We start from the raw sequence: 14,475 nt of genomic DNA, 5'->3' as shown, positions 1-14,475 counted from the left end.
GCTGCTTACCCTTGGGTATGTGAGCCCACCTGAAGTTTATCCTCACTGCAGAAACAACTGTCTGTTCTTCGGCCATCAGGCTTGGATGGGATACCCGTCTGCCACTTCTGTGCCCTTTCTGAGGCAGCTGCTCTTGAGACTATTCAGAGGCCATGGGAGACAGAGGACAGTTCTCCACTCAAGTGACTGCTTCCTTTGAGAGTCTAGGACAGAGAGTGGGCACAATTTCCCTGTGTTCTTAGGTTCCCTCACCTGTCAGGCTATTTTCCTTGTCCCACCTCTTGGGAGTTTAACCCCAGAAGTGGCAAGTGAGGGGGCCCTTCTCAGGTGTTCCTCAGCGTCTAGGATGCATCATCACCTTGTTGGATGTTTCTCCTTGAAAGCAGATACTGAACAGTCCTATCTCCACCACTATGCCCAGTCCTATATGCTGGATCCTGAAGGCTCTAAGGCAAATTTACAATTCAAAGCACCATCTTTTTTCTTCTTTCAAACACCTGGCTGTTGTAATTAATTGCTTCAAAGATGGCAATAGTTTCCATAGGTCTATACAGGTTTATTTAAGAACTCAAAGCTACAAATTTACCTCTCTTTTTATTTTCTATGTCATCCTACCCTGTGGGCAATGCATATAAAAGCTTCTGTTGCAACTGTAAAAGTAGAAAAAAGAGTTGAGATTCAGAAGAATTGGAAAAAGTACATAAATCAATATCAAAATGTTCTGCCTCAGTGTTAACTTCACATTTCAAAGTTTTCTACAAAATTACCAGTAAGGTTAAAAGAGAATAAATTTTCCTATACCCTAAGAGCTTGGGAATATAGCGCTGGACAGCCACCCCAAGTGAAAAATGTAAGAATTCTTTAAAAAATGTGTATATATATATATATATATATATATATATATATATATATAGAGAGAGAGAGAGAGAGAGAGAGAGAGAGAGAGAGAGAGAGAGAGAAAGAGAGAATAACATTCAACATTATAGTTACATTTAATTTAATAGAAGAAAAAGTTTTCAAAATAAAATATTTAAATAAAAATGGGGGCTTCCCTGGTGGCACAGTGGTTGAGAGTCAGCCTGCAGATACAGTGGACACGGGTTCGTGCCCCGGTCCGGGAATATCCCACATGCCGCGGAGAGGCTGGGCCCATGAGCCATGGATGCTGAGCCTGCACGTCCGGAGCCTATGCTCTGCAATGGGAGAGGCCACAACAGTGAGAGGCCCGCGCGCTGCAAAAAAAAAAAAGAAAGATGATCCTTTGTATCTGGCCCCATCAAGTAACCTTGTGCCCCCCATAGATATATTTTTTGGTTTAAAGACCTCAGATTGGAAAACAAAGAATTCTAGGGCATGCCTTCATGCAAAGAATTAGAAGCTTAAATCTAGAATCTGAGAGAGCGAAAATGTCAGCATCAAGCCTTAGGTGTAGGAACAAAAATGAAATAGGGAAGAAAAGAGGTGAAGGGACATAAAGATGGTGAAAACATGGTATTAAAAGGAGCTAGGAAAAATGAGTTAGGGATGTCTACGTGCTATAGCCAAAGGAAGACAAGACAGGGCTGTAGGGAGTGGTTACCAATGAAGAGCCAGTTTAAAGCATCAGCAGGGAAATGGTCTGTGAAAAGAATGGGTGCTGGGTCACAGGTGAGGATAAGGGCGGGAAGCACACTTTGACATTTTTGTTCAGTGTTGAAATTTCCTCCACCTGAGATTTTTGGCACAGACTTAGGAGATGAGAATCAGCTTCCTCATTAGCTACTGGGTACAATTCATCATAACCACTATTCTGAAAGCTAATATGGTGACTAACTCTCAACCTCACAGATCCATTTTTTAAAAATCCTAAGGATGGTTACATGAAAGATGACCAGGGATTCTGAATAAACCCAGAAAATTGGTAAAACCAGAGTAAATGATGCCTAAATTCTGAGTTCTATAACACGAGAACTGCACACAAAGATGGCGCCTGTATAGTTACTCCAACACTCCCCTTCCCTATTCCTTCCTGTAATTAATGCAGGATGATTAAAGTCTGATCTCTGTTCTTAGATTATCAATTATCCTCTGAAGAAATAAAACACTTGTGCAGATAGGTGACCAGACTGTCCAAAGCCTTCAGGTAGCAAACATACGAGTAGGATTCTTCTGTCGTGTTCCTTAAAAAAATTCCTGACTCTAGGCCCAAAGCATGTTGAACATTCTAGGTTTACACCACATTAGACCTCAGAGCTTAAAAGTATTAAGGATGTGAATGCTTAGTCCTTCTTGTTTAAAAAAATCCATTGAGACACTGTCTCCACACAGCTACGGCAATAATTTGACAAAACCAAGGAAATAATAGTAATAGTAGTAATAATCGCATTATTTCTCAGCAACCTATCCCCTCTGTATTTACTTATATTCTATATTTTACTGAGAACGGTCTTTACAAAAGACTTGAAATCACAGCCTGCCTTTAAGTTAAAGAAGATCTATACATAAAATGAAAGATTTTTACTATAAAATGACATTAATGTTATCTATATCCTTCTTTTCTTCTAAGCATATGGTGAAAATTTACTAGACAATGTCACAGAACACTTCAAATGTCTTTGAATAAGGAGCCTAATAAAATAAAGGGAGAAAACTATAAAAAATGTAAAATCTGTATTATATTCTTGGCTAGGCCAGACCTTCTAAAAAATAATTTGTCAGAAAAACCCTTAAAATTATGTATTCAAAGTAGTTCTTCTAAATGTACCAATGAATGAAAGCACTGAATACATAAATGTTAAATATACAGCGAGAATCAATCTGATACTCACATCTTGATGCCAAGTTTGCAACCAGTATGAAAGCTTAGCCTCGGTTCTTTCAATATTGTAAACTACAATCAAATTCTAACACACAACTTTTCCTACAGCAAAAAAAAGCATTCTCCGCCCTAGACTTTTTTTTTTCCCTAAGGCAGTTTATTTTAAGTACAAAACAAGAACTTGATTAGCTCCTCCCAACCTTTCCAGGGCAGTATTTGCAATAAAAGGATGAAGGTATCAGGAGAGGAGAACAATTTATGTTCAGGTTCACTCTAGTACCAAGAAATAAAATATTTGGGGCTAATCCAAAGGAGATGTCATGCAGTCAGCAATTATAAAGAGAAACAATCCAAAGGGGGATGTAAAGGAAGGCAGGAGAAAGGAAAGAAAAGGGGACTCATGAGGGATACACCACGGGCACTGAAGAAGTGGAGAAGAGGGATGACATTCTGCAGAATAAAGAAGCAGGTCCTTCTCCTTTTAAAGCCAAGAGAGCTACAGTGTTAGTTGAAGTTTCAGCCACAGTCTCTAATAGACTAACTTCTATTTCTCAGTTTCCTTTCTTCTATGAGAGAAGTCACACATACACACACACACACACTCACACCTCACTTTATCTTTGGATAGTGCCAGGAACAGCAAAACTGGCAGTCACATTATTTACTACTGTAAATTTCTTTATAAGTGAATTTTCCTATCAAACTTATCATCATGGGGATTCATTGTAAATGGGTCCATATGCACAAAGATGATAATACTTTTAAATGGCAAGGAACTGCAGTTAGTTTCCATTCTCTTCTTATAGATGAGCACCTATCATGGGCAAGATACAAGCTGTCATAAAGCCTATTATTACATAAACACCAAAACATGTTATGGGCTGTGTAAAACAAATAATAATAGGCACTGAAAATTCTATGCTTTAAACATGTATAGAACCTACTTGAACTAAAACTCTGATATAAAATTTCAAAGGAATTGGTGCAGAGAAGGGCATGCAAAGGTTAAAATTAAAGAAGCATCAAATTGTCATTGTTTTTCCACTTCACTAAAAAAAAATAGACAGATAGATAGATGATAGATGATAGATCAGGGAGTGCTGTAGACTTAAAATATTTCTAGTGATGTATAACATTTTATTTTAAAGAAAGAGAATACTTACTATGTGCCAGGTACTATGCTAAGTGTTTTATGTATGTCAACTTAATGATTCTCATAATAGTTCTATGAAAAGGACTCTACTATTGTTTCCATTTTACAGATAAGAAAACTTGAGTCAAAGAGAAAATAAACACCCTGTTCAGTGTAACACAGCTACTATACTAAGCAGCATAGCTGAAACTTCAATTCCAGCATTCTGACACCAGGAGCCAACTCATAGCTATAATTCATGGTGATGTATGTAGATTCACTAAAAATATGAATTCCATCCACCAGAGAAAAATGGGAGGACCTAGGATCCAAGCTACCAGGGGACTTTAGAGTCTGCAAAGCACTGGAGGATACTGCTGCAGTATCCTACCCCTAGTTTCCCTGCCTTTAGAGCAAAGCAGCTAGGTGGACACCATTATGCTTGATACTTTCTAATGAAGGAGTTTAGAAATGTAAACCTTCATGCTTTAAATATAGTTTTTTCTGTGGCTGTATGAACATGAAGGGGTTCATGAAAACCAAGTCCAGAAGTAAAAGTTGTGGAAAGCAACTATAATTTTGATCCTAGTTCAGAAGCTCAATCTTTATATGTTATATATGTTTTTAGTTCTTAGATTACAATAGGCAAATTGATTAATGAATATGAGCCCTTCTCATGCCACTCTGTGCTGAAAGATGACCTTCACAGTTTCATTTCCTGTGGATATGAGAGTGTGTGGTTTGCTCAAGTTCATGGCTGGTAGGGGCCTTAAAGGTCATCTTTCTTTGTGACTACAGCAAAAACTTGGAAGCAGAAAGGTCAGCCCCAATATCTTGCCATTTTCTTTTTGACAGTTGGAGACAAAGTAAGAATCAAAAAGAAATCACAGTTTGTGACCAAAGACAGAGAAACCAGACCCCTGATAAAACTATATTTATATTCACTCTCACACAGGCAGCAAGAAATAAATACCCAGGGTCAATCAAAAAAAAAAAAAAAAGAAAGAAAGAAAGAAAGAAAATGAAAGAAAAGAAAAGAAGTTTGTTGTATTTTAAGGCAATAAAAAATTTGGAGGAGGATTTTGTTCTTAAAGAAAAAACCGATACATATTGTCAAGATAAGATCTATGACTGCTGCTTTACCCAAAAGAGGTTAAGGAAGGATTTCAAGTTGTGTAGTAAAACTGGTTGTGTCATAAAACTTGTTGTGTCTTCCACATGAGTCACATCTAGAGACCCATTTTTTGTCGTTTCATTGCAAAACAAAGTGAAGAGTCTAAAATCAAACATTTGAGAGTTCAAATAAAACAAAAAGATTATAATTTCTTAACATGTTTTATGGAGAAAGAATCCACAGAAAAGGCTTTATAATAATTTAATAAAAAGAATTAATGATGGTGTAGCAGATTTCAAGTGAAAGCAATTAAGTTTGGGGAGTCAGACAGGCTGAGTTCAAATGCAAGCTCTTCATTTTGTGAGCCATATTTCTTAGGCAAGTTACTTAAATCTCTAATAGTAAATTTCCCCATCTATATAATGGGCATAATAACTCTTTCTTTATAAGGCTGTTGTGAGGTTTATGTGTAACAGCGTATGTAAAATACTTGACACTCCTTCCTTCCCTCTCTCCCCTCCTTCCACTTTAATGAACTTTCTGAAACCAGAAATGTCCTGTGCAAAAAAACTTTCTTCCATTCAGATAAATTTCTGAACAAAGTTTGCCAAACCCCAATACAACACTGTCTACCACAGTGACACTATAAAATACCCATTCCATCTTAGCAGCAACACAAATTTCACATCACATAATGTTACAAAAATTATATCTCGTTTGTGACATACTGGCTGTAGCATTTTTTGAAGTATAATTCATGGAAAACATTTCTGAATTTTCCTTTGCGTGGCCTGACACCCTCTCAATTCACTGAAACCACAACTTACCATTTGAAAGAAAACTAACATGCGTGACCTGAATTTTCAGTTTCATACCATAGGAAAGTGGAAATGAAATTCAAATCCTATAAACACTTAGATATAAAAGAGACGAGAACTCATATGCAAACTGCTAGGTTTTTTTTAGAGGTGTATGTCTGGTAAGTGGATAATTTATACCTAGAATCTAAATTTGTAAGTCTGGTTTTCAAATCAAGTAGATACATTAAAAATACTACTTATATCAAATACATCAGCTCTTTTATAGAACAAAGTGGAGTGTAAATTTTCAAAAAAACATGTTGCACATTGATACCCAAGGACCACAGAAGACATTCCATACTCTGCACACATGGGGCACCAATTTCTTCTTATCAGGCACTCACATCCTAAAGAAATCATCTGGTGACATGTTATCATTTGGCTTTCAACTATGTCTATTTTGTGAGTTAATGGTAAAGGAATAATGCTTGCACTTCCATAAACTTTACCAAAGCCTTTGGGTTTTTACAGAAAGTTTTAGGAGCAATCTCATCAAAAACAACACTACTTTGTAGAATTCTCTATACAAGCAGAAATTTGTCACTCAAAGATCTTATCTTGGCTGGAAGAAATGATAGCAAATTATGTCTTATTACACCATTTATATATTGTGCATGTGAACAGAATAGTGTAATTGTAATATATATGCATATATATGCCATCTGCATATGCATAACATTTTATAATCATAATTCCATTTTTGTTTTGTATTATGCCATCGTCTTTGCTGTGCAGTTCAGTACCATATTATTTTCATTTCAACCACAGCTGCATCATTGCTGCTGCCAGATCTCTCTGTTTTTTTGGAGAAAATATACAATTTAAAATTGTTTTTTTTTTCTTTTTTTTTATCAGAAAGGAAAGTCATCAAGAATTAGATTTTATTTTAGGAACAAAGTAAGGTTTCATGGGAGAAAAAAACAAAGCCTTGGTGTAGAGAAGGTTTGTTCATTTTCTATAGCATTACTGAAGTGTCCGTATGCCTTGATAATCCTATCAATGTTTGGATCATCTCACTGGGGGAAATGACTTAATTTAACTCTATTTTGGTGTCTCCGCAAAGGTAAGTTGTCTATTTTGAGAGCCTACCTGGGTAGTTTTATGCTACTTCATTTGTGAATAAAACCCCAAAGTTTGTCCAGCTCACTTGTCGAATCAGTTTCCACAAGTAGAAAAGGTTGGGGGTGGGGAGGGCAGTGGGTGGAGGAGGTGGTGTGGGAACCGGCTGGGGATTTACCTGTGGCACAGTTATCTTAGACCAATATCTCATAATCATAAAAACCTAGACAAGACACAGATCAAGAAACCACGGAGATAGTGGGTTAAACTGATGCTCTATTATTTCATGTTCTCTAGTGCCTCTCTTTCAATGCCATCATGGAAGAACTGGGAATCTCACTCAAAAATCAGAAAAAGTTAAAGAAAAAGTCGAGAACTAAGGGTAAATCTTCCTTCACAAGTATCCTTACTTGTCATCAAAGACGAACTCAGAGAAAAGAGAGTGTGGCATGAGCCAGGAAAACACCTGTAGGAAGCTTTGAGGAAGAAAAACATATGCTCGCTACAGGTTTTTGGAGAAAGGATTTCTGACAACTGTGCTTCCATATATCTATATACATAACTTGATTATGCATACAGATATAAGAAATACAAAACTTTCAAAAGCTCACATAGACAGAGATTACTTGGGAAGCAGCACGGATTATTTTGAAATGAATTTGTATGTTCACTTATTTCACCTTTTCTCTTTCATCCCAATAAATTGCTGTGTGTTCTTTCTAAATAATAATAAAACAACAGGTTTTTTTTTTCCAGAATAAGTTTGAGTGTTGGTTTGTTCCCCATTATTTGCTCTTACTCACAATGTTTGGTTTCCAAGTATCAGCAGCTGTCTACTTTGCTATTTTGATGAATCCTCTTACCTTTTCAGCCTGATAGAACAATTTCTGACTGAGTTTAAAAAATTCTTTTAGTTTATACCAAATACCTAGTGATTATAGTAAAATGAAACCATTCATTTTTGTGTTTTAAAATCTAATTTTATAAATAGTTAACTGGTACTTGGAACATTTGTGAATATAAAAGGATACTAAAGAGGGAAGATTCATTCAAAAAAATAAAAGTGTCCACCACATTTGAGGCACCATTCTAGGTTCTGGGGATACCACGGTAAGGATGAGAGATGTGGTCCCTGCCCTCACATATATTATAATAAAATGAACAAAAAGAACCATTCTATTACTCAAAGGAGGATTAAGCACTTCCTCAATGGAGGTCAGAAGCTGCTGGAACATGCAGTAGTTTTGAACCTGGGATGGGACAAGGGAGTCTTTCTGGAAGAAGGTACAGCTAAGATCTGAAGGAGGGTGAGTTAATCTAGTGCAGAGAGAGACATCAGATGGAGAAGGCAAGCATTCCAGCTGAGGAAGTAGTTATTCTAAGGCACTGCAATAAGAGAGAACTAGGGCCAGAATGACGGAGGAAAAAGGAGTTTGGTGGCTAAAATGCATGGAGGTACAATGGGGCTAAGCAGTAACAACCAGTCTGGCTGAGAATAAAGAATTGAGAGAAAGAAGACTGAGAGGAGGAGAAGCGAGATGTTCCCTTGCTCAGCAACCCAGAGGAAGGATATTGTAGCCTGGGCCAGCAGAGTACCAGAGAGACCACTACATGACAGAGGTAACTTAGAGGCACAAGTCACACAGCCAGGGATTCAGAAAGTGGTCATGAGGGAAAGAAGAGGGGGTTCAAGGAAAACACCAGGATTTGGGTGTGGAGGAGTGGGTGTGGAGGAAGGGATGCTCAGCTGGGGAGCTGAGGTATTGGGAAAAAACAATGGGAAAGGAGAAGGCATTGAATCAATATTTCATATAATTAAATCCCATTAGTTTCTGTAGGATTATTTTACAACTAAAAGAAACTGTTAATCTAGTCCCTCTAAAGTACAAAAATAGTTCCAGACATAAAAAGGAAAAAATAATGACCTTTAAAATAGCAATAACAGATACTGGACAGATATTTTTCAGTGATTGTAATCAACACTCAGATTTCGGATCAATTCGAGTTTTATTAACAACAAACAGAAGACAATGTAGCTCATAAAACTGCATTAAGCTGCTTATATTTAAAAATTACAAATAGAAATATGATGAATCCAACTAGCTGAAAATGAACTAGAATGATATGAAAATATGACAGGGCAAATATGCAGTTTATTCAGTTCATTAAAAATTATACTAAAGGAATTCTATTTTACATTTTCTAATTTAACAGTACAATATTTTCTCTCATTTCAGGAAATATTACAGTGTTGTATCCTTTCACATGCAGTTATAGTAATTTGTGGGGAAAAAAATATATCAACTTCTAATATGTAAAGTGTGTGTGTCAATCTGGCTTCTAGATATTTTAAAGCCCATTAACCACTTTCCTCCTCACTTATTGATAGCTGAATTTTTATTCAAGGCATAATATATTGAACTAGGCAAAATTGCAGAAAAGGGCTTTTTTATATTAACTATTAAATGTAATATATAATCACCTTCCTTTCCCCCCAGTATTTTTATTCTGAAAGCTCATTTGATGTGTACACATGGGCATATGTTTCTGTGTGTGTTTGTGTGTGGTGCAGTGAAGAACAGAGTAAGCTAATGAGTTCAGAGAAGAGAAAAAGAAGAAACTACAGAATATCTGGAACCTGGTCCAGAAAAAATCCTTGAGATCAACTATTAATCTTTGAGATTTTTATCCCTTCCTCTGAAGAACAGTGACTCATACACAGTTATGTAGAAATCAATGGCAAAGTTAATTAAAAACTGGATCTAACATTTCTTCCTTCAGCAATTTCTCGATGTTAATTGGAAAAGATGGCTCAGGTGAAATATTCAAGAAGAGAAAGGGAAGTCAGTGTTGGTTGAAATACGATGTTTACAGTTAAGATTTATTTTCCTTTCAAGTTTCAAATCTGAGCCTTTCTTGCCTTCAGTGTAGAGAAAATGGAAGAGAAACCATTCACTACTTGCATTGGCCCCATGGGGTTGCTGATACATATGGGGCTCAGAGTTTTCCATTCTTAGTCTAGAAGATGCTGGAGAGAGACAGAAATAAGAAGGAAGTAGGTTAAAGAAAACTAGGTGAAGATAAACTATATTTGACCAGCATTCTTTTCTCTATCTCAGCAGTTACTGCTTTAGTTCAACTCTTTGCCTGACCTAAAAGGACTAAATAGTTTCTTAATTAAGAAGCTCCTGAGATTGTTGTTTTAAAGGAGGAATACAATTAAGAGTGCCTATTCTGAGAAAGGTATCCCTAAGAGCTATATATGCAGTGTGATTTTTAAAGAAATGTAAAGTCTATCAGTTCCAAAATGTAAAGCCCACCAGAGTCTCTCCAACATCAGAGGAGCCAATGCATCAGGTAACAAAGTGGCTCAAATTATAATCTACTTGCTCAAATCATTTATTATTTGGATCCTCCAGCTTACAACAAGGAGAGAACAGGCATTCACTGATGAAGGAGAGGACAGGCATTCACTGTCAGAAGCGCACAGGGTTAGGGCAAGTAAGCCATTCTACCTAAGGTAATGGAGTGCTTAGAGAAGGTGCCTACTGAGGTGGGGAAGAGGTGATAAAAGGTGAGGCTGGGACTTCAAAGACACGCTCAGTTCTCAGGTTTGTTCAGGTCTAATCCTGTATATGGAGGGAAACTTTTCTCCAGTCATATTTTTTTTAAATAATGACCATGTAGAAGAAAGAAGCAGGACAAAATAGGAACAGTAAATCCTCCAGAGTGGAGACATATACACTACATTTACAAGTAGTAACTCAAAGTCCCATAAGCCTTGGGAGTGAAATGACCATCTTGACGTGCTGATGTTTAGAAATCCAGAAACAGGCTGGCTTTGCAGGTGAGTGTACTCATAGTAAGTCACAGGCTTACCAGAGAGACTTGTTTTTAAGCTTTGTCCATAAGATACCCAATTAAAGAAGTTACTCCATTTTTACACAGCCTAGTAGGTTAACTGAGACTCCAAAATGGATTCGTTGACATGTATTGTCTGGTTTGTTTGTTTATTTACATTCATATCCTTCTTCCTTCTTTTCACCCCTCATTTCCTATCCTTTTTTCTTCATTAGTAGAGTGCCTAGACATCCTAGTTTGTCCTGAATGGTTCTACATTAAGCCTGAAATTGTGAAGTCCTGTAATTTAGGCTCCCCCTGCCCTTCACACAAGTATCTTAATTTGGACAATAAGTCCTAGGACATTTTGCTCATTGGTCTCAAGCTTTCTCTTCTTGACAGCCACACAGTTTCACTAACAAAGCTGAAACCTCTACTGATGTCATGCAAAGGAGCCAACAGAAGGCAAGGGACCACTATCCTCCATCAAAGTAATCCAGGATGACCTGGAAGGAGTCAGATTGACTTTGACATTTCACTTGGATATTATGAGAAATATTTTACACATATAGATATATGGCAATATAGATATAGATAGATGATGATAGATGATAGATAGATACATAGATACATAGATGATAGATAGATAGATAGATAGATTAGATGATAGATAGATAGGTTAGATAGATAGATTAGATAGATAGATAAAGATAGATAGATCCCATTGTTTTAGTCTGACCTGAGCTATGCTCTTAGTAAATGTCAAGATCATGTCATCATATGTTAATGATTGTAATAGCAGCTATCATTTAACAAGGATGAGCTAAATCCAGGTACATTGTATGTACTTCACAACATTTGCTCATGTAATAGTCATAGTAACCCTAAAGGAAATATTTTTTACCAAGTTAAAACCAGAAATTCAGAGATGTTAAATATCTTGCCCAAAGTCACTTAACCATGAAGTGGCAAACGGTGCAGCATAACCCTGCTCCATCATCGCAACCACAGTGGTTCTTTCCTAACTTTTGGAGGATAAGTACCATTGACCAAATTCAGGCTTTGTCCCAAGTGTACATGATCTCATAGCATCCTCTCAACAGCCTTACAAAGTTATACTCTCCCGTCACAAAAAAAAAAAAAAGGAAACTGTAAGGAAAAAGGTTAAGTAGTTCCCCAAACTCAAACTGCCTGCTGTTTAAAGAGCCAAGATTCTAACTTCAATCTCTCAGAGTCCAGAGGCTCTTAACCATGGCACTATACAATCCAGTCTTTTTATTTTAATGCAAACCTTGACTGAATTTTTCAAGTACTATCCATGGAGCAATTTTTAAAGAACCATCATTTAATAGAACAGATAAAGAATTTCCTCTACCTATCGATGTTTGCTATTGTTGTTTCCTAGAAGCAATATTTAAGCATTCTAACCCTTAATACATAACAAAATGAACTCTCCACCAAATCTGTGAATTAGTTGTATTACAGATTTGAAATTACTTTTTGAACACTTCTCATTCATAAGGCAAGTCATTCAAATCATAGTAAAAACATATGAATGGCATGATATGATAATTTCTGTATCTCAAGGCTCATCATGTTTTCAGTAATCTCAAAGGACACCATTAGATTGTAAATTCCCAGCTGATCATAAACTTCTAGAATGAATGAGCATATTTCTTTGAAATATCAATCACTCTATAAAGGTTTTTTAGCCTCTTGCATATAGCAAGTAATAAACAAAGTCTTCCTGAATAATGAATGACAATCTTTGGAGCAAGTTTTGAGGAAGATATAGTCCTTGCCTTTGAGAACATTGGAATTGAATAGGTCACATTTCAAAGGTGAAATTTTGTTGGGACACTTGATTTTTAAAAACTATAATTGAAAATGCCATTGAGTTTTCTAGGATTTGAATTCCTATCTACCCGCAAGAAGTACATGCTGGCAACTTCTTCAGTAAGAGCAAAAAATATAACAATCTCAGAAAACACACACACACACAAGATAAAGATTTTCAAGTAACCAACATAAGAAAGAATTTTAAATGTGTCGATAATGTCTTCAGTACTTTTATATCTGTCATTAAGCTACTTCCAGACTGTCTCTGAAGTTGCAGGCTGCTTTTTCTTGTCTTCATGATGAATTCTGTACCTAGAGCAGCAAATTTAAATGAGACCATTTTAATAAAGCCATGCCAAGATTTAAAAGTAATTTATGGCATTAAGCATAATAAGCCAAATTATAGTGATGAAAGAAACATTTTCATTAAAGCTTTAAAAAATGACACTCTGAACTCCAATGTAGGGATGGAATTGAGTCTACATTGTCTCAAGGGAAACAAGGTAACAAATGACAGCTGGAATTTTAAGCTCATCATAACAAATATATAATTAGTTTTGACCTTTTCACAACATTCCAATAAATAGAGTGATTCATAAACATGCAGGTTACAAATGAAATAAATTGCAAGGGTATCTTTCCCTGAAATGTTTAATGATCTCATCATAGATTTCTGGGATGATTTCCTTCTGACTTCCTCTGGAAAATAATGCTACTAGGAGACACACACCAGGTTAATTTCATTGACCCAGAACCAACCAACATCTATAACTTGTGTGTGGATCATGTCTTCCTGTTTTTGTGGAAACTTTTTATTTCCTCCTCTCTCTCAGCACTTCCGTCTCTCCAAATCCAAACCTGACTTGAAGACTCAAGTCAGATGCCACTGATTACAGCAGTTCTTTGGTATCGCCAGGAGATTGTTTCCAGGAGCTGCAGCAGGTACCAAAATCCACAGATGCTCAAGTCTCTTCTGCAAAATGGCGAAGTACAATGAACACAGTTGACCTCCATATCCGTCGGTTTCACATCCACAGATTCAACCAACCACTGAGTGAAATTTCCAGATGCAAACCCCACATATACAGAGGGCCGGACTAATTCTGTACTTGAAACTTTCCCTAATTTCTTTCTGTCTCTCTCCAGTGACCTTTATCTGCACTCAATCACTTTGACCTTAAAATTATGTCGTCCATGTTGGTAACTTGTGCAGCATTTTATTTTCCCCTTATTATCAGCCTCTCCACCACTGCTCCCAAGGACTGGCTCACACAGTTTAGGATGTTAGCCCTATTAAATGTGTAAATGAATCCAACCGAGGCCATGAAATTACCCCCAAAATATAAAACTTCACTCATCTCCTCCATTCTTAAACTTTCTTGGAAAGAACTTGGATTCATACTTTCCCTCCTTACCTCCCCCTTTATGTTTTCCAGATCTTATTTTTCTCCCCAAAGATATTACAAAATATTGCAAGTTCCCGGAAACTCACAAAGCACATCAGATCTTTCAAACAAGGGTCCATATTGAAAAGATTCTTCCTGGATATAAATGTCTGCATTTGCCTTGCAATCTCAGAAGTCTTTTGTAATTTAAAAGACACAAGTGTAACCCAGGCCCAAAAAAATTATAGCATGCTAGCAAAGGAGATTATACACCCACAAAATGTATTAATTCAAAAATTTAGGACTAATAGACTAAAAGGAAGGAAGGGAGGGGAGGAGGAAGGGTTCCAGGGTTCAGCTAAACAGCAACTCCCTTCGCATTTATAAGAATGCTAGACTGGGGATGTGGAGATGGGAGGTTCTATTCCTCTACAGAGGAAGTAGGAAAG

General features: G+C 36.7%; 1 protein-coding gene across 8 annotated transcripts in view; it reads left to right on the top strand.

The window, feature by feature from the left end:
• Positions 1 to 7,415, top strand: part of GRIK1 (glutamate ionotropic receptor kainate type subunit 1) — a gene marked incomplete at both ends in the record, with an annotated part of 432,363 nt that extends 424,948 nt beyond the window's left edge. For 4 of the 8 annotated variants that reach the window (XM_082625512.1, XM_082625522.1, XM_082625518.1 and 1 more), the window contains one exon: positions 7,260 to 7,415. In XM_082625512.1, the coding sequence (XP_082481638.1) occupies positions 7,260 to 7,415 (156 nt within the window). Of the gene's footprint in view, positions 1 to 6,758; positions 6,846 to 7,259 lie in introns of all 8 variants that reach the window. The other 4 variants (XM_082625515.1, XM_082625511.1, XM_082625514.1 and 1 more) reach the window with 2 other exon arrangements.
• Between the last annotated feature and the right edge of the window lie 7,060 nt (positions 7,416 to 14,475).

The sequence above is a fragment of the Mesoplodon mirus genome (genome assembly GCF_964341445.2).
Source record: "Mesoplodon mirus genome assembly, chromosome: 6".
Taxonomy (NCBI): Eukaryota; Metazoa; Chordata; class Mammalia; order Artiodactyla; family Ziphiidae; genus Mesoplodon; species Mesoplodon mirus.
The sequence above is the reverse complement of the archived record's forward strand: the minus strand, read 5'-3'. Positions and strand labels throughout refer to the sequence as shown.